At 36.4% G+C, this 20,048-nt stretch overlaps 4 protein-coding genes across 8 annotated transcripts; 1 reads left to right on the top strand and 3 right to left on the bottom strand.

The window, feature by feature from the left end:
- Positions 1 to 939: 939 nt before the first annotated feature.
- On the bottom strand, positions 940 to 9,073 carry LOC111777791. 3 transcript variants are annotated; one of them, XR_002812418.1, is made up of 15 exons: positions 9,069 to 9,073; positions 5,735 to 5,973; positions 5,416 to 5,513; positions 4,509 to 4,591; positions 4,303 to 4,429; positions 4,027 to 4,090; positions 3,462 to 3,559; positions 3,276 to 3,360; positions 2,526 to 2,649; positions 2,178 to 2,279; positions 2,035 to 2,099; positions 1,835 to 1,916; positions 1,682 to 1,761; positions 1,448 to 1,584; positions 940 to 1,186 (listed from the first exon to the last, which is right to left on the bottom strand). XR_002812418.1 is itself a non-coding variant. In XM_023657507.1 (13 exons), the coding sequence occupies exons 1-13, from the start codon at positions 5,938 to 5,940 to the stop codon at positions 1,527 to 1,529; spliced, it is 1,272 nt and encodes a 423-aa protein (XP_023513275.1). In that variant the 5' UTR covers positions 5,941 to 5,988; the 3' UTR covers positions 1,298 to 1,526. The 3 variants fall into 3 exon arrangements, 1 of the variants encoding a protein (XP_023513275.1); XR_002812417.1 differs by lacking the exon at positions 9,069 to 9,073 and having other exon boundaries at positions 5,735 to 5,988; XM_023657507.1 differs by lacking the exons at positions 940 to 1,186; positions 9,069 to 9,073 and having other exon boundaries at positions 1,298 to 1,584; positions 5,735 to 5,988.
- Positions 8,497 to 12,839, top strand: LOC111777790 (hexokinase-3-like). Of its 2 annotated transcripts, none has more exons than XM_023657506.1 (9): positions 8,497 to 9,092; positions 9,815 to 9,965; positions 10,063 to 10,242; positions 10,575 to 10,649; positions 11,424 to 11,579; positions 11,652 to 11,750; positions 11,831 to 11,958; positions 12,183 to 12,264; positions 12,380 to 12,839. In XM_023657506.1, exons 1-9 carry the CDS (start codon positions 8,821 to 8,823, stop codon positions 12,734 to 12,736), a joined length of 1,500 nt encoding a protein of 499 aa, XP_023513274.1. In that variant the 5' UTR covers positions 8,497 to 8,820; the 3' UTR covers positions 12,737 to 12,839. The 2 variants fall into 2 exon arrangements, with proteins under 2 accessions (XP_023513274.1, XP_023513273.1); XM_023657505.1 differs by having other exon boundaries at positions 11,421 to 11,579.
- A 420-nt stretch (positions 12,840 to 13,259) lies between these two features.
- On the bottom strand, positions 13,260 to 15,071 carry LOC111777793 (ubiquitin-conjugating enzyme E2 20-like). The gene is made up of 6 exons (XM_023657508.1): positions 14,771 to 15,071; positions 14,307 to 14,334; positions 13,967 to 14,194; positions 13,799 to 13,862; positions 13,610 to 13,669; positions 13,260 to 13,510 (listed from the first exon to the last, which is right to left on the bottom strand). Exons 1-6 carry the CDS (start codon positions 14,884 to 14,886, stop codon positions 13,461 to 13,463), a joined length of 546 nt encoding a protein of 181 aa, XP_023513276.1. The 5' UTR covers positions 14,887 to 15,071; the 3' UTR covers positions 13,260 to 13,460.
- A 966-nt stretch (positions 15,072 to 16,037) lies between these two features.
- On the bottom strand, positions 16,038 to 19,422 carry LOC111776787. Of its 2 annotated transcripts, none has more exons than XM_023656150.1 (10): positions 19,309 to 19,422; positions 19,104 to 19,174; positions 18,952 to 18,999; positions 18,548 to 18,617; positions 18,293 to 18,383; positions 18,076 to 18,137; positions 17,063 to 17,364; positions 16,964 to 16,982; positions 16,753 to 16,884; positions 16,038 to 16,573 (listed from the first exon to the last, which is right to left on the bottom strand). In XM_023656150.1, exons 3-10 carry the CDS (start codon positions 18,997 to 18,999, stop codon positions 16,386 to 16,388), a joined length of 912 nt encoding a protein of 303 aa, XP_023511918.1. In that variant the 5' UTR covers positions 19,104 to 19,174; positions 19,309 to 19,422; the 3' UTR covers positions 16,038 to 16,385. The 2 variants fall into 2 exon arrangements, with proteins under 2 accessions (XP_023511918.1, XP_023511919.1); XM_023656151.1 differs by having other exon boundaries at positions 17,081 to 17,364.
- Positions 19,423 to 20,048: the final 626 nt, after the last annotated feature.

The following is a 20,048-nucleotide window of genomic DNA, read 5'->3' as shown; positions in this document are numbered from 1 at the left end:
AAGAAAAATGTTCCCTTTTAAAACAAAACAAAACAAAATGAAGGATGATGATTTGCAGCTTTCCAAGGTTTTCCTTTCCTTTGAACAATATTTTCTGCTCATCTTTTCTGGGGATCCCATTGTGGGTTAGTTCTTCGTAGTGGCATGTACAGACAGAAGAGATGGGTAAACAAGTGTGTTACAACTTACACCATCTAATGGCTGTGGCTGAGTCTCTAACAACATTCTAACACCAGAAAGAAGGATAATTCTTACAGTTTAGAGCTTCAACAATGTGGTAATTACCATTTCTGCGTAACGTTTTTGTGTGTTTCTTCATGTACCCTCTTCTTTTTTACACTCAATGTCAAGTTTTAATCTGTTGTGGGTGACTACCAGTCCAGATCTTCATGCTGATCACTGTATGTGGTCTTTTCTCTTTTTTTCTCTTTTTTTTTTCTTTTTTTCTTTTTTCTTTTTCTTTTAGTTGTTTAAAGAGTGATGTATTCTGAAAAATGAAAAAAAAAAGAAAAACAGAACTTATAGACTGTCTGTGAACACCATTGACATGACATGGGTGCTTCATTTTGTAAATGGTTTTTTGGAATGAAGTTTTATGAATACCAATTTTGTGTTTGATAGATTTTAGTTTGGAAACATACATTATGAAGATAATTATGAGTTGAAGCAAAGTTTATATGTCAAGCACGTTGTTTTTCAGGTTCTTAAACTACGTGTGGGCAATATTCTACTTGATTCAGGATCAGGGTGTGATCCTTTTGCTTCCGATCTATATACTTAAAAACCTTTTTTTTTTTTAAGTATTGAGGCTTGCTTTCTACGTGTTTAAACACTTTATTTACTTAAAAAGCCATTCCTTGTGAACTTCTACAAATACGTCGTTCCTCTACACCGTGACTTCCATCATAGCTAACAAATAAAAATGAAGTTTCACTTGTCAACACAAGTTTGGTCATTGTTTTCTTGAAACAAATGTCGATACTTTTTAAGAAACAAAGAAGAGAATGGGAGATTATTCATGTTTTCATTGTGCAAAATAATTTTCTAGAAACAAAAACAGAGAAATCGTACTACATATAAATTACATGAATTTCCTTCTCGTCATCTGCTATCCACAAAGCAGCTTGATCTTATCAAATTAAACCCAGAAAAGGAGCATACTCCATAAATCAACTTCTTCCAATGCCTGTAAATCATAATCAAATTATCGAACGGTTGATTAAGCCAAGTCAACCCATTACATTTTGAGTTTGAAATTACTCCAGAGAAAAAACACTTTTCATTGAACAACTAGTTATATGCTTGAAGCACTTCTAGTATTTTTTTAGTGCTTTTAAATTTTTTTAAATGCTTTTGATTATTTAGTCCAAACCCTTGAAAATTTAGGGAAGTGCTTTTAACAGGCTAAAATAACTATTCACCATAGAAAATGAGATCCCAAACTCACTTTTACGTAGAGATGACACCATCAATTGAGTGCAAACCCAGGAAGTTGACAAACGAAAATTCAGTATTATGGAGGAACATCAGACATATATTCCTAAACCAAGTTCTTTGGGCTCTGTTTCAACCATCCATGGAGGCCTGTTAAGATTTAAAAAGGTGATTATGATAATAGCAAGCTGGAGTACTAATCAGGAGATACATGTGTACTGATTGGAATCGGCTAGATTCATCTTACTTGTTCATCACAAAATTGATTGTCCCGTGGGCAGCACGTCTTAGAAGAATTTCCCTCGCCTCAACTGCTATTCCTTCAGGCTGTATGAGGATGTGATTAAACTTAAAGCCAACGACAAACTTTCAGTGTAAATATTTCAGACACTGTATATACCTCTTCAGGAAACCAAACTCCAGGTTGTGTGCTTCCCTCCAGAACAGCAATAGCGAATGCAGCTGTTGAATATCCCACTGATCTGAAAAAGTTCCAATATAACACAAAATGTGAAGATTGCATATAGACAACTGGAAGTTGAATGAGAACATCTCTTAAGGAGGAGGAGAATAAGAAGAGAGGAGGGGTGAAACCCTTACTGGGAAAGCCTCCGATGACTGAAAATCCCCACTGTGTTTTGCCCATTCGAACACTCCAAATCAACCTACATAAAAAGAGCAAGTGTTGGGAAACTTTTTCTACACAAGTAGGTTCAGACATCATAAGAAATTTGGTGCCTCACCCTCATGGATACACGCTCTCCAGCAAGACCATCAAATGCTCGAACAAAAGGATCAAACAGTTGAACCAAATTCTGAACTTTGCTTCTATCTCTAAAATATTCCTGCATCATTTAGTCAATCTTCGATTGATATAGGAACCCGTGTTCATTGTACGTGATGTTTCATTGGAGAGGTAAGTTGTATATCTTTTTGGTTCTTGATAATTTTATTTAGAAAACTTTCCATATTCTCGCACAATGGCATGCATGGAAATGTAAGGCAGCCATTGTACGATCGCAGGAAAAACTTCCTTTTGGGTTAACTTCTGACATAGAATTTGTGATAAAAATAGATAATTCAACTCGTACCATAGGAAGAAGATTAGTCAATGCCAACATTCCCCAATTCCAAAAAAATGGCGCAGTTCCAAAACGAGCACTAACTGACGGCACTCCCAGGATCTCATGTGCAGTTCTTACCTCTGGCAAATTCCTGAAAGAAATATGTTTTTACTCAGGATGCAGCTTAAATGTTTCAAAGCAAAGAAGTTAAATTGTCCCACAAAGTGACGTCTAGTGCATGAAGTATTTCACCAAAAGAGCAAGCAAAAACTTCAATCCTTAAGTTGATAAAAGAAATGGAAGGCTATGAATAATATTCAGTTAACCACAACTTGAAACCATCGGCTTAATTTAGAAGAGTTCTGCATATATGGACTAGCCAGGATACATCACCGAACATATATGTGAAATGTGAATTATATCCGCCTCCAAGATTTAGATAATGGATTCCTAAGACAGTTTGAACTATAAAAGCATGTAGACTGTCCAAGATGTTGAGGATTGTTGGGAGGGAGTCACACCTTCGCTAATTTAGGAAATAATCATGGGTAACGAAATAATCATGGGTTGAGTTTATAAGTAAGGAATACATCTCCATTGATATGAGGCGGAAGCCCAAAGCAAAGATATGAGAGCTTATGCTCAAAGTAGACAATATCATGAAGAGCAGTAATTCCTTTCTAACACAAGAGACTTCCTATGATTGGTTTAAAGTAAATCACTATATACGTGTGAAATATTGCACGATCAATGCTTTGCTACATAGAATGAACTTACAGAAGAAATACATCTTTCTTCCCAATTCCTTTTCCGAAGTCAATGTTGAGCATTCCACTATAAGGTTTTAGTTTGAGCTTTTCCCCTGCTTCCAAGGTCATGTGTGGTGCATCAGTTGCCACCCAGAATACGATACATAATCGACATATTGTATAGACAAACACAGAAGTCTCAGGCGACACTGACCTTTATTATAGGCGACCACCTCCTCTCCCAGCAGTAAGAAACTGGTAGCTAATATAGTTGGGCCAGCACCACCAGTGCCTGCAGTGTAGTAGTAGAATCTGAGACAAGAATTTACATTTAGTTGCTGAAGAAATTGCATCCCATCAATTTTTAGATTGTGTTATATGAACGACTTCAAAGTTTTCTAGCTTAACAGAAGGTTGTATTGAAATGAACTTGCGAAGAAAGATGACACTAAGATTCTAAACGTAATCCCCAATTAGAACATCGCCAAAACATTTTGCAATCGTCCCAAATCATGCAAAAATTGAAATCTTTTGATCTGGTTTTCTTCCATATTCATACAAAATTTTCACACTATGGAAACTTCTCAAAAGGAATCCATAGATCTATGAGAAATGATACGAAATGAACAAAAGATAATAAATGTTTATTCCGCTGTGGTCAATGGGATTTGTTTACCACCTTAGGTACCAATGCAATATTGAATTATAATGATGGGGAAAAGTATGCTTTATCAGTCATGAGGCTTCTTGACCAGTCGCAAGATTATCAGGGACTTCACCTTAGCCTCTCCGGCTCACACTTGCTTTCATCTCTCGCAACACGTACAAGCTCTGCTGCCATTACTGGCATGGTACAATAGGAAATACTCAGTCAGACGAAAATATTGACTAGAATATATCCATTGAAAACTAAACTTCGACCTATAAACACTTGCCCATTAGTTCAGGTCCAATGGATTGGTTGAAACGGTGCATTACATTTGGGAACTTTGCATAATCACATATTAAGAACTATCCAAATTGGAGTGCACAATAAGAACATGGATATTATGTACCATTGCTCACTCCAGGATAAATGCCAGCAGTTGTAATTGCTGGAATATTTGCTTCTATAGCTTTATTCTTGAAAGATTTTGCATTCTGTGAATAGTTTGAATCATCACAGACATCAACGTAGGCTGTCTGCAGAAGCAGGTAGACAAAGAATTTCATCAATATATGAGCATAAAAGTGAGATTTTTAATGCAAATGCAGCCCTTTCCTTGGTCTTTATGGAAGCTTCAAGTACAGTGCACTTCTCCGTCTGTTGGAAAGGGCCAGCCGTATGAACTACAAGATCAACATCTGTAGTGACAGCTACGGATGTCAGTTAAGCGCCCTTGGTGGCCAAAATGTTAAGACATTTAAACGCAATTGGTTTAGGGTGCAAGGTTTTCATGTGTTTTGATCCAGACAGACATATGATAAATCAAGATATCTGCAACTATACAAAAAGGGAAAATATGTATACATAATAACTTCATTTTAATGTTCATAGACCGCAAGAAAATCGGTTACTACAGTGTTAGGATCGGGAGGTTCATATTTCACACGCGAAACGGACGAAATTGGAAAAGAAATAGAGCCAAAGACTAACGTTAATGTAACAACTTAGCCCACCACTAGCGGATATTGTCTTCTTTGGGCATCTCCTTCCAGAGCTTCCCCTCAAGGTTTTAAAACACGTCTCCTAGGGAGAGGTTTCTACACCTTATAAAGAATGTTTCGTTCCCTTCTTCAACCGATGTGGGATCTCACAATTCACTCCCCTTGGGTTCAGCGTTACCTCCGGGTGTCTGGCTCTGGTACCATTTATAACAACCCGTGCTCATACTCAAAGAAAACAATATCTGCTAGCAGTGGACTTGGACTGTTACAAATGGTATCAGAGCCAGACACCAGACTGCGTACCAGCAAGGATGCTAGGTCACTAAGGACGGTGAATTGTGAGATCTCATATTGGTTGGAGAAGATAACGCAACATTCTTTGTAATGGTGTGGAAATCTTTTCCTAATAAACGCGTTTTAAAACCGTAAGGCAGTGATATGTAACGAGCCAAAACGGACAATATTGGCTAGTGGTGAGCTTGTAGAGTTAAAATCATAAATTATCAGAAGAATCAGTATACCTCTCAAAGCAGCCTCCAACATTTTAGCATTCTCAACATCGACTTCCACAAACCGAGAGTTTCTCCCGAGTGTCGCAACCATAGCTTCACCCTTTTCCCTGTCACAGCAAGCACTTATATTATTCTGAATTTCAAATTCGAAATCGCTCATCGTCATCGACTAACAATCAGTAATCAACATTTTAGGTTTGTAAAAACAAAGTTCTTGACAAATAAACACCAAAATGCCGAAATTAACAGAGAAGCGAAGAAATTCAAATTCCAACATGTCTACGAGGAAGTAAAACTAGCATTATTCAAATTAACACAGAAGGCTTACCTGTTTCGACCACCGATGGCAATCTGAAGGTCGGGACAGAACTTGGAGAGAGCAGTGGCAGTGGAGGCTCCAACCCGGCCGGTGCCTCCGAGTACCAAAACCCTAGAATTGCGAACATTCTGAGGCAGTTGAAGTGGAAGTTCAGTGTCGGCGGTGGCCATGGCCATTGGAGAGAAGCTTTTCAAACGGAAGAAAGCTCCCGCCATTGTTTGCCGCTCTTCTCCGCACAGGCGAGTTCTCTGCAGTCCGAGTCCTCTCTAGTTCCATTATCCGTTTATCGTTGCTGCTGACGTGGCATCCCCACCTTCTTACGAACAAGTGGACAAAATGGGTATAGGCTTATGAAAATGTTCCAAGAAAAATAAAATAACAAAAAATTAATGAAATGGTTTAAATATAATCAATTTGGCTATTTAAATTATATGTTAGTCCTTCAAATTACAAGTGGAACATTATTTGGTAAGATTTGTTAGAAATCACCAATCTCTACATATTGTCCAATTTGAGTATAAGCTTTTATGGAGTTTAGTTTGAGCTTCCCAAAATGCCTCATTCCAGTTAAGATAATATTTCCCACTTATAAACTTATGTATTCCACTAAATTAGTTAATATGGACTCATTCCCAATAATAATTTTCAATGAGATTCACCTTCTATATTTATGTGGGTCCCAGTAGATAGTCCAAAAAAGTGGCTTAATTATATTACAGGCATGTCCTTCCCCAATTAAACAAATGACACATTCCTTTAATTCCCTAAACTAAACAATTGGGATTATTCTAATAACAACAATACCATGGCTGCTGGTCTCTTCAATATTAGTACATTTATATTAATAACAAAAAAAAATATATATATATATATTTATAAATTTAATTTTAAAAAATTAAAACAGCTATTCAATGAATCCCTAATTTTTTATTTTTTATTTTAAAAAATTGTATTTTTTTTTTTACTATTAATTTATATTAATCTTTGTCATCTATAACATAACCTTTACATTATTAACCAAATTAACATAATATAACGAAATTTTACGGTAAGGTCTATAATCAAAATTTTCAAAATAAAATAGTTACCAAGCTAAATTAAAATAATAATAATAATAAAGGTAAAAAAAAAAAAGTTTGTGGGGATAGATATTAGTCACCAACCGTGTAAAGGTTTATGAAAAAGACACCAAAGAAAATAAAAGCAGCCACACCTCTCTCTCTTTAGACTATAGGTTTTGGCACTTTGATTGGCAAGGGATACCTTTTTAAGTCAAGTTGAACATAAAGCTAAAACTAAACAAACCCAACCTTCCACAATCCCTCGCGTCGCTCTCATCTCTACTATTCCCTATTTTTAATAGTAAACGACTTTTTATATGAACTTCTTAATTTACATGCGTATCTAATCGAACATAGTTCAATTGATTAAAGTATATCTGATCAAGAGGTTCGAGGTTCATTTATTAGCATTTGTTGTTGAACTAAGTAATAATAAATAAATAAATAAGACATTTTATATGTGATCTCATGCTATAATTTATACGTGAAACCTAATTTGAGTTTTATAAACAAAACTCACTTTCCAAATTACTATTTTGTTTTAACCCGTAATATAATAATCAATTTGAATATAATTCAATTAATATAAGAGATTATAAGTTTTACATATATCTCTACAATAATACCCTATTGTTAGCACATAATGCTATTTTATTTTTTTTGTTATTCAAAAAATGTGTCATATTAATGGGAATAACGACAATTTTCAAACGAACTATAATTGGATGAAGGATATTTTAATATAATTTTTTAAAACATGGACGGTTAAATGGGTGGAAGTGCAAGACAGCGGTACCGGGCACGTAAATTACAGCAACGTGGAGGAGTATTATTATTATTATTACTATTTGTTTATTTATATATTTTTTTGTCAGACAGAAACGAAATGGTAATTGAAAAATAAAATGGAAATGTTGGTGTGCAGTACAGAATTTGTTGCTTTTTTCTGCCACGCACAGCTGGTCATTAGCGTGATATAGCTGGCAATACGGCGTCGTATGCTTCAAATACGCAGCTACCGTCGCCGCTCTTCCCCTTATTTCCATTTCCCTCCCCTGTACTTTCACTATTTTCATTTCCCTCCTCAACAACTTTCCCTTTCTCTCCCAACATTATGCACTTTTTCCTTCTTACGTCAAATTTGGACCTTTGACTTTTCTTTATTGCCCTACCGCCTCGCCTAAAATCCTCAATTATATTTCCATTATTATAATATGGGTAGAGAGAGAATCAGTGCCATCAATGTGTTCCCATGCCTACCCTTTTGGATCCATTTTTTTTTATTTATTTATATAATCAAATTAAATAATAAAATTTGTTTATCGAATTCAATATGTATTTTATATTTATTTAGTTCCTTAACCTTTTATTTTCTTTTAATTTATGAATGTGAAATTGAAATAATGAAAGCCTCTAGAAGAAGGGAGTGGCAAACTGGTAATTAGATTCAAAACGCAGGGCATTTTGGTGGAAATCTCAGGATAGACGGGACAAGGATAACACGGGAAAGATGAAAAAGTCGGCATTTTCTTTTTTGCTAAAAGAAAAGGAAAAGGAAGGGCACTGTGAAAAATCGGCGCGGAATTTTGATGTAATGCAATTGGTATTTATTTCCAGAGAATTTCAAGGTCAATTTGGTCATTTCGGTATCGTTCTATAAGTATTTGACCATTCGCTTTCCCGTACTTTTTCTTCTAGCTATCTGCCGAGTGCCGAGGCCCCCGCTAACCCAACCCCTTGCGTCCGGTCTGGTTCGGTTGTCGGAGTGTTGCTTAACCACCTTCTCGTTTTTCTCGTTGCTGGCCGTCGGCGAACTCAGCCTCCGAGGTGCTGGAGAGGCCTCTGGCGACGCCGGTGTCGGCGGAGTGTCGACACGAGCTCTTAACGCGGTTATTATGGCGAGGAGTTTATGGGAGGGGGAGTGAATCGGATACCGAGTGCATGTTCCGACGGTGTTGCTTCGTTGGAATAAGTAGTAGGAGAAGAGGTTGCGGTGAAGTTCTGTGAAGGAGTGAGTGATCGAGGAGGAGGGAAATGGGGAGAGTAGTGGTGGGAGTGGCCGTGAGTGTTGCAGTGGTGGCGTGCATAGTGGCGGCGGGGGTGGTTAGTCGTAGAGTGCAGAACAGAGGGAAATGGAGCAGAGTGGTAAGGGTTTTGAAAGAGCTGGAGGAGGCTTGTGAGACTTCCGTGGGGAGGCTGAAGCAGGTTGTCGACGCCATGGCTGTGGAGATGCACGCTGGTTTGGCTTCGGAAGGAGGTTCCAAGCTCAAAATGCTTCTCACCTTCGTTGATAATCTCCCTGACGGGTAATCGTCTATTCCGTGGGTTTTATGGTGTTTTTGATTGCTTGTATTGATCGGTGAGACCAGTCTGCTGTTATAGTGAGAATATCGGTGTCCAGGAGTAGTTAGGTCCTTTCTAGTTTTTGGCTCGTCGGATGATTTGTTACTCGATTCTATGCGACAGATATTGTAAAGCTTCACGAATTTCATTTCCCTCACTGATACGTACGAGCGATGTCCTTGTGGCTTGGCTGATGCCCTTTCTAGTTTTCTTTTTGTTTCTTAATTTCTTCGTCAAATATTCAGCATATTCTCCTTGCTCTTTCGGGCGCTAATTTCAGTCATTATAACTTTAAAATTGTTTGTTGACAAAATTAGGATTTGAACTTCAGAATAGCTCGAAGGATTTGGTTTTTGTTGAACCTCACTTGGTTTTCTTGTCTTCTGTTACTTTGCCTCCTGTGGATCATATTTCGCTTCTGTCCGTTTGGTTTTGTGACGAGTGCACGATTTTCATCTTCTTAGGTATCATTTAAACATCTGCTTGTTAAATCGTTTACTCATCTACTCTCTAAATCGATTTTGCATTTAGTTTAGAATCACCAGTCTGCAGCTCGGTCATAGCATTATCATTTAGCTACAGTTTCCCTTTTTGGCTTTAGTATAACGATATTAATCTTGGTCTCATGAAATGAGTGCTTTGGATGATTACATAATGCTTATTTTGATGATACTCTTCCCATTAGGAATGAGATGGGGACCCTCTATGCCCTTGATCTAGGGAGTACAAATTTCAGTGTCTCGAGTATTCAATTAGAAGGTAATAGATCGTCAATCCTTGAACATGATGTGCAGCGGCTTCCTATTCCCCAACATTTGTTGACCAGCACAGGCAATGTAACTATCCTTTTCCCTTGATATTTTACTAATGTTTGGTTTGTTTAAGCTTCTCTTACGTATAATATCATTAACATCAAACTTTACTTTATTGCAGGATCTCTTTGATTTTATTGCTTCGTCGTTGAAGGAATTTATTGATAAAGGAAATGATTCTGAGGCTCTTCTAGGTGGGAGAAGGGACCTTGGTTTTACATTCTCTTTTCCCACAAAACAAAATTCCATTTCATCTGGCATGTTAATTAAGTGGACGAAAGGATTTTCCATTGGAGACATGGTTAGTTGGACGATGTCTACGTAGTTCTAGGCTTTGGAAAGCCTGTGAGGAGTGAAAGTTCTTTCTTGTAAAAATTGCCCCATGCTATTGACAAACTAGGCCGGGTGGAGTATTAGTGCTATTATTTGTGTTATCAATGTCCAAGCATGCATTGCATTTTTTCTAAGGATCTTTACAACATTCAATTGAGTCTGATGTTTGTTCTGAGTAATGGCTTTGTATTGAATTCTCAATCATATCTACATTTTCAGAAAATATTGAGAGGCACAATTTTTTATTAACTAGGAAATTTGTTTAGCTTTGCAAGTTGCTAATCCTACTATATTTTTCAGGTTGGGAAAGATGTCACAGAGTGCTTGGAACAAGCAATGAAGAGAAAGGGTCTCAACATAAGAGTCACAGCACTTGTAAGATTTCATTTATTGTTATCAGAGTCGAAGAAATTGTAGTAATGGAAGTTGGTTTGTGAACTGCAACTATCTTCATTTTTAATTTCTGTTTGGTTTCCTGAAGCGTACAGCAGAAACTTTAATTGCATGTTGATAATTTGTCTAGAAAACATTTTACACATTTTGTATGTCTTACTGCGACATTGTGTTATGTGCGTAATGTGTGTTATATGTGTAGAATTGACTGAAGCATGACAGCACCAATAAGACGTTCAAGCCTAAGATCTCTATGGCTTGAACCTCATAGCTTAAGTTCCTAGTTTCTCAGTTGTACTGCAATATTTACTATCTTTTTTCTTTATCACATGCAGTATATCATAGGAACACAGATAATACAATAATGCTATGAATAGAAAAATTAGGTTAAAATACTATTTTGGTCTGTGTGCTTTCGAATGTCATATGTTGGTCCTTGTACTTCCAACAATTTTTTAAATTAATCCTTGCCGGTAGTATAGGGACTGAAATTGAATGGAACTCAATGAACAGGGACCAAGATGGTATTTAAACCAAAAAAATTAAGAGGAATTCTTCACAATTGTTGATAGGAGACTGGGAAATGCTATAGTAGTTTATATTTCAGAGTCAATATATGACCTTGTTTTCTCACAGACATGCAGTGTGCACAAAAGGCACGTTAGGTTGTAAACCACGTTAATATGGGACTTCTTTTCATTATTGGATTGTTAGTTGGTTTGGTTTTAACTATGAGTCAATTTTACTTTGTAGCAGATAAATGACACCGTGGGAACGTTAGCTCTTGGACATTATCACGATGCAGACACTGTTGCTGCAGTGATAATTGGAACTGGTACCAATGCGTGTTATTTGGAGCGAACTGATGCTATTATCAAGTGTCAAGGACTTCTTACAACCTCCGGATTCATGGTAGGAAGCTGTCATCTTTAGTTTTCTTCTAAAATTTATATCATTGTCTGAAGTTAACATTTTCTTGATCAGGTTGTGAACATGGAGTGGGGAAATTTTTGGTCGTCTCATTTACCTAGAACTTCCTATGATATTGATTTGGATTTTGACAGCCCCAATCCAAATGATCAGGTACTACTTAGTTTTCCCTTTTTCTAGCATTATTTAATCTCACAACAACTAATTTGTACCTTGGTCCGAGTCTTGTGCAGGGTTTTGAGAAGATGATATCGGGAATGTATTTGGGTGACATTGTGAGAAGAGTGATTCTTCGAATGTCACAAGAATCTGATATTTTTGGGCTAGGTTCATCCAGGTTATCTATGCCATTTGTGTTAACGTATGTTCTTCTTCTTTCGTGATTGTTTAATTAGTTTACGACTTTGGCCCTTCTTTTAGGAAAATAACAGATGGGCAGCGTGTTTCAATTGCATGTGAATTCATATCATATAATGCACAGCTATGTTGCAAGGACTGATATTACATTTCCCTTCATTTTTGTTTTTGATTTGATTTGAAACCAATTTAAGCTATGCTAGCTACTGACCACATTTATGTGTTCAGAACGCCTATTATGGCTGAGATGCATGAAGATGAGTCTCTGGACTTCAGAGATGTAGCAAGGATCTTGAAGGACATCTTCGGGGTAGAGAATTTATAAAATTTGGCCATCCCTATCCATTTACATTCCTCGTTTTGTTTCCACCTTGATATAGAATCCAGACAATTAACACTTCTTCCCCTTGCATCTGATCTTCCAGATCCCAGAAGTCTCCCTAAAAGCTCGAAAACTTGTAGTAAGAATATGCGATGTGGTGACGCGTCGAGCTGCTCGGTTGGTGGCAGCTGGAATTCTAGGTATCCTAAAGAAGATGGGGCGGGATGGAACGGGAGGAATTACAGGAGTAAGAAGTAGAACTGATGTGAATATCAAAAGAACAGTGGTGGCGGTTGAGGGTGGATTATATACGAATTACACAATGTTCAGAGAGTACTTGCATGAAGCTTTGATTGAGATACTGGGAGAAGATATTGCCAAACATGTAATTCTTAAGGTAACTGAAGATGGATCTGGCATAGGAGCGGCTCTTCTTGCTGCATCACATTCATCCAAATGATAGCACAAATTTGCTATATATATAGAATTGATATATATACATATAAAGATCCTGTAAATTTAGAAATTCATTTCCTCAGAATGTGATGTCTCTCTGTATAAAAAGAAAAAAAAAAAAAAAAAAGCTTTGTATTATTTGATATTGGAATTTTCAATATCTTTTTATGTGCATTTATTTGTAAGCTAAATGTCAACTTCAAGGCTAGCTTTTGGTATTATGATGTGCGAAACTTAAACCAGATTTTAGCTGCTTTCTTAGGCAGAGCAGTTGGTTGATGAGAGGAGAATATTTTCATGGTATTTTGTGTCTAGTAGCAAATTGTTGAAGGGTCAAAATTTTCTGCATTAATTAGAGCTAATTTTATGCCAAATTTGACATCCACTAATGATAGAAAAATAGCGATAGAAACAATAGCTCCAGGGTTAGGATTTATTATCTTTTTTGAGAGGTTTGACATCATCATTTCTGTTTCAAGGCAGCTTTTTTAAAAAGAGCATGTAAGGGTGTGGGTAGACGCACTTGGAAATGAGAACAAACAAAGATATATATATATATATAAGCTCATGACTTGAAATTTCCACATATAACAGGAGGCAGCATATATCTCTAACATCCTGGGAGTAATAAAGTAGACCATACTGAAGGAAAGAGAAAAAAAAATAATTTGGGAATCTCCTCCTCTCTAGCGCAAAAAGAGTGAGACACACAAATCCTAGTTTTGTTCCTAAGCTGCTGTTGGAGGCTTGTACAATTTCTCCACCATTTTCCGATATTCTACAGCGAACACAGAAACATTTGTGAGAAAACTTTCATCTCAAGGCAACTCGTAGAGTTGAGAAAAATTGTGTTACAACAACAACAATAGAAACCCACCTTCTTGATTGCTCCACAATTGGGCTGCCTGGGTGTTCAGGGGTGAACTTATGTTTGGTTCTGCAAATAAACGGAAAAGGTTCATTGCAAATTCTAGATTCCATTCAAATCAAAAGGATTCAGGTTGAAGTAAAACCATCCAAGTCAAGTAAAACCATTCCAAATTATAAGGATTCAGGTTGTTGTTACCTCCAAGCAGACTCTGGATGGATAGAAGTATGGTTCTCACATCATATGCTGATGACCATTTATCCTGCAAAAGATGAAACATTTCTCACTTCAGATTCTTTTCATTCTGATATATAAACCATAGAAGTTACCATTTCAATATCGAAGATTTTATCATAACTGAGTTACCTGAAGTATGTCCAAGCAAATGTTGCCATAAATGTCCACATTTGGGTGAAAGCAGCCAGTCTCGAACTTCACCTTTGGAGGCTTAAAAGGGTAATCATTAGGGAAGGAAAAGGATAGCCTGTACTCTGTTCCTTCAAACACTGTGTCTTTGCTTCCAGTTATTGTTCCTTTCCAGCAGAATATGTTATCTTCCTCAGGAAAGGCTGAGATCCCAGAGTCTCCGCTCATCTGCAATTTCAGATACATGAGTTTTAAGAATAGCCTATTGGCAACTGTGGAATCACATTTCCAAATATTTCAGAATTTACATTCCAGAATATCAGATGGTAGCAAGTCTTACCATTAAAGCCATTAACTCAGACTGCAACCTGTGTAAGTAAAAGCACCAAAAATCAGAGGAAGATTGTTAGTTGGTTGAACACAAACGGAGTTCCCAGTAAGACTGGTTCTTCACTAATTTCAACACAAGTATGAGACATGTCTTTCAATATAGATCCCATATGACCATGGTGCTAAATTAAGGGAAGAGGACCTGACTACCTGAGAAGACTCTCATATTACCCCGCAAACCCTAAAAATATCGTTGAGAAAGACCACAGAACAATCTATCTCAAAATCCGTTTGAACAAAAAGACCAAGTGGGAGAAGATTACATAATCCAGGACCCTATCACTACCCCATCCAGCTTAAAGTTTAACAATGGCCCAAAATCACATAAAGCAAAGAGCAGATGCGACGCACAGGAAAGCGGTCGATCCGCAGTGATATAGTAACGGAATCCAAAAGATAAAAAAATGTTTATACCTTTTGAGAACGGACTGAGAATCCGCGGTTTTGGCCGGCGGCAAGGATTTCTTCGCTGGAGAAACAACAGCGTTAGCCGGCGTCGTGTTGTCAGTGTGTCGGTTGATGGCCGCCATTCTCTCTGATCCGAATAACAGATGATATGAAGAATTCAAGAAGGATCCAAGGAAATTCTCCCCCAAAGAAGTATCAATGAGACGTTGGCAGAGAGAGAGAGAGAGAGAGAGAGGCGGAGCAGAAGGGGAGAGAGGAAATTAGGGAGCTTAAAACCAAGGAAATAGATGAAGAATTAGGGATTGGAATTGAAGGATAAATATTCAAAAAATTTAGTGAACGTTATGGGCGAGGGCGAAGATTCCAATTAGGTTGGTTTTGAATTTACAACGGCTACTTTTGGTCACTGCTTTAGCGCCACCACTTTATTCAACCACAGCCAGACATTTTCTTTAAAATAATAATTATTATTATTACCAAATGGAACTCTTCATCCACCGCCTAATAATAATTGACCTTACTTATTATTATTATTTTTAAAATAATAATTGACCCTTTTCATGAGTACCTTCCTTTATTTTAAATTTCCATAAATGAATTTTTTTTTTAAGGATTTTCGGATGTATTTGTTATTAATGTTTTTATTTGCCATGATTTTGAATATTATATTTCATATAGATTGCTAATATTTACTTCATTTTCTTTTATATCCAGACAAGCCACCAATATTGCATCAATTTAAATCTTAAAGTTTCAAAAATATTTTAATTCAGATTTTTCATTAAAATTTTGTTTTAAAATCGTTAATATACGACTTTCACACAATGATATAATGTAAATCAGAGAAAAATATAACATCAGAACAAATGAGATTTTTCGTTTGAAAAAGTATAATGTAAATCAGAGAAAAATATAACCTGCCTTCCTCTATTATCCCTGCTTGTTTAAAAAAGTACTAAAAGGTGAATTCATGAAAATAAGTGCTTCGTACTACAGTGAAAAAAACACAGAAAGGATAAGCAAAAACTTTGATAATCATTCTGTTTTTCATAGTCAATGATCAAGATGCTTAGCTTCCCCCCTTTTGGTGACAGAGGGCCTTACCAAAGATGTCAATCTTGGATGCTATTATTGTCAGACTCTCGCTTCAAGGTTCTTCACTTTCTTCATTTATGGATAGACTAAAAAAAGTTCAAATTTTAAGCCCACTAAATGTACAGTAGACCCAGACAGATTTTCCAGCATCACAATATCTCTACAATAATGAAAGCTGTAGATCAAGTCCTTGTTGTTCTATCCATTCCAGATGTCAAATTCTTGTTGGTTGATGCATTATTAACCTCAAATGTATACATCACTCATTGGAAATTCACCGTCCAATTCAACCTCACAATTCATTCTACGAAAGAAAAACAGAAAAAAGAACTGACTTCAAGAGTTCACAATCCTTTTTCTGAAGATATCATCATATCATATCAACCTCACAATTTATACATGAGTTTGCAAATCGGTCACGCATGCAGTTTTTGTTAGTTTGCTCACTATTCATGTTCATTTAGCAAGTAGGAGAAACTAACTTGAAAGCTTAGTTGGGATTAGAAAGCACTAGCCATGCTTTTTATTAGCAGTGCAGCTTGATGACTCTTGTAAGCTTCTCGAAGAAAGTTGGGCACATATTCGTACTGAATATGATGGCTTCCTTCATCCATTCTGGTGCTACCCTCTCGAAAGTACCCAGAGATAAGACGCGATATAGGATTTCTGTTTCTCCAGCTAGTTTACTTGCCCACGTTAGACTGAATGAGTAACCTGATATAACCATAAAGAAAAACAGAAGAGTAAACCGTCACCAATTTCTCCAAATTTGGTTGGGGTAAAAAAAAATAGCTTTTCAAGTATAATTGAAGCAAAAATCTAATGTAGAAAGAAGAAAAGTAGAACAGCCACAAGGCAGAAGAACAAAGCGTCATATCCAATTTTCAAGTTACCACTTGATTTATGAAGTGCTGATATACATATTCCTTCACTTCGATTGGTAGATGATATTTCCATGCCCATCAAGTGCTCTATAAGGCAATGGTATGGGCAGTTGGTGGAAACACAGTCATTTACGCTGCCATCTATAAACAATTCGAGGATTAGACTACAGCAACACCATCATGCCAACATAATGCTATATTTACATCTGTCAATACCAACCTTTGCTTCCGCAGCAACCCTGTAGCATTGCATTGAAAATATCAGAGGGAAGAAAACCAGAAGTATTTGCACAAAAATATAATCATTAATTAGATATACCAGCTGCATGTTGCCAACCTTGCTGGATGCAGCTTTCTCGGACAGTTCACTTGTTGATTGCCTTCGTGTGGGATCAGCTTGAGCACCTGCATTGAGTACTCCAAGTTCATCGGTCACTGGAGTAGCATCTCTGGAGCGCTTTCTTGTACTTCCTCCAGATGGGCCTTTCGGAACCTCCCCAGGCACAAGTTGGGAGCCACTAGGCGTGTGCGGTTCCTTGCTTATTCCGTTGTTATAACCACCAAAATTTCCCTCCTGCTGGAGTTTTCGAAGCTTCTCAACTTCCTCAGAAAGAGTACTATCTGCATTGGATTGAGCCCATATGAAGAATTTATTAGGCAATCGGCACGTGGATGCTTGTCAGATAGATATAGTTAATGTTATGCAAAATGAATCTCAGTGAACAGAACCCAATAGTTATTAATAGATAATGGGCAGAAAGGTAAAGGACAAAACCTAAAGCGATTCGGGAAATTGGGCTCAGTGGGACATAAGCAAATATATTTAAACAAGATGAATTGGAAAATGATACTCACAAGGGTTTCAATCATAATGTAACATTTATACCCTCGAAAATTCATGAACAAATCACAAAATTCTTTAGTTCAGGCAGGGTACTTCAGAAATTTAACCTTTCCTTTAAGTCTGGTTACATCATATTAAATATTAAGCCAGCCAAACATACACCGTGAACTAAGTGGATACCCAACAAGAATTTGAGTATTCCCCTTCACTAGTAAAAAGCAATTAAGATTTGAGTACCTTGGAAATAAAAATCTTTCATTTTACAATGTTAAATTAGTTTAAAACCAAAGTACTAATTTCAACTTTGAAGTTATTATCTACATGCAAACCCAAGACCCCAGGTCATCATAAGAACTCAAGGCATGGCAATTTTGGACTTTCTCCTGCTGGAAAGCAAAGTTTGTAAATTGTTCAAGATGAATATTCTTCGCAAGAACTGGACATAGAAACCTATAGAATCTGAGCTAGAGAAAATGTGCATCTCTTACTCCTTTGATTCTCTTCCATTAATCGCTTCTGATAATCAGCACATTTTGCATCCATGCTGGACCTGCAACCACACTACCAACGTATTAGCCCATCAAATCAAGCAGGCAATAAATGTTTCCGGATTGGTTCAATTAAAAAAGATTCAAGACCAAAGGAACTCAAAAAGATAATGATAAAGACTGAAGAAGAAGCTATTGGTATTCTTCGAAGACATACCTGGTCGAAGCAGCTTCATCTCTCAATTCATTAACCTGGAGACGCAATCTATCATTTTCACTTTTTAAATGTTGAATCAACTCCTCTGCAGCTGGAGAGGAGCAAGAAAATACCGACTGGTGTAAGCCAAGAAGCTAAACAACTCAAATAGCATAGACAAAAGCACAATTCTTTTGTCTAACCTCTGCATCACACATTAAGTAAAGGAAAAAAGACAGACAAACGGATAAGCAAAGGAAAGGATAATTGCCATACCAGACACATAATTCAAAAATTTTACTTCTTGATCCTTGCTGAGCTGATCAAAGTCTGACATTTTTTTTGCCTGTAAGAGATATGCAACCGTAAATAAGATTGGTAATTTTGAAACCAGCATGCGGACAAACGACCCATAGAGCGGTAATGAAAGTTTTGAGGACCAACAAGAGGATAATTTTGCAGATTCACATGTAAAATGCTTCTTCAAAGTTAGGAAATTAAGTCCTAGAGAAGATCCAACTTCAACCAATTGAATGCATGGCTTGACTTACCAATGAACCAATATTATTGCATTCCACATTTTAAAAAAACTACAAATCCTATACAAAACAAGAAGCAAGGAAAATCTTTAACAATCTGCAGAAACTCAATCAATCAATAGAGAAAAAACAGCCACACACCTTGAGTTTAGTGTACTTGTCGTAGAGCTTCTTATAGAGAGCCTCCATCTACCAAAATTGTTTAAAAAAAAAATTCAAATAAGCAAAACCACTCGGTAGCAAATTCTGGAAAACCCTAAATTTAAAAAATCTGACGAACAAAAAGTACTTACGAGTACGTTTGGCTTCCCAGAGAAACTGAGAACGAAGAACCTGAAAGGAACAACTGTTGCGATGCCAAAAGCTGTAAACGAGGAGAAAATTAAGTTCGACAAGGTTTCTTTCACTTCAGCTTCAGCTTCTTGACCTCCAAACAGTGAAATCTCGCGGAAATGGAAACATTTATGAACAGAGAAACCTTGTAGGCATCGAACTTACCACGAATTTCGTTCAGCTTGGAGATTGCAAGGCGAAAACACGCGGGAAGTGGGGTTTGAAAATCGCAGATAGAAACGTTGGGAGAAATGTGAAAATCTCNAAAAAAAAAAAAAAAAAAAAAAAAAAAAAAAAAAAAAAATTATAATATATTTATTACTCCTTGGCGCGTCCCCTTCACTGAGCTCGCTGGAGAAAATTAAAAGAATAAATAGATAAATAAATAAATAAAGTAAATCAAAGCGATGGGATTTAAATTTCGATATCCGACATTTCCATTCTATTGTAAAAAAATTTATGAAGCTTACAAAATAATAAGTAATAGTAATATAAATAAAATACATTTTATTTATTTAAAAATTGTAAACTATTAATTTATTACTCTAAATACATATATATATATATATATATTTTCCTGAAAATTTCCATGTGTAAAATTTAGACGTCGAACAGAAATCAGGTCTGCATTTTAAATTTTGGATTTAATGAAGTTATTCAAATGACAATTGTAAAATAAAATTGTTCCCAAACTAATGATAATAAATTAGTTTTGTCTAACATTTTAAAGGAAAAAAAAAACTAAAAGAATGGTGCTTTTTATAGGTATTCTGTAGTTTATTGCTATTATTATTATTTTAAGAATGGAGTAGCTTCAAATAACTCTAATTTTATTTTTTATAATAAGTTACAATTAATTCAAGATTCTTACTTTTGTACTAAATTTTGATTATTCGGCCTACGTC

Source organism: Cucurbita pepo, chromosome LG16 (assembly GCF_002806865.2).
Source record: "Cucurbita pepo subsp. pepo cultivar mu-cu-16 chromosome LG16, ASM280686v2, whole genome shotgun sequence".
NCBI classification, from domain to species: domain Eukaryota; kingdom Viridiplantae; phylum Streptophyta; class Magnoliopsida; order Cucurbitales; family Cucurbitaceae; genus Cucurbita; species Cucurbita pepo.
The sequence above is the reverse complement of the archived record's forward strand: the minus strand, read 5'-3'. Positions and strand labels throughout refer to the sequence as shown.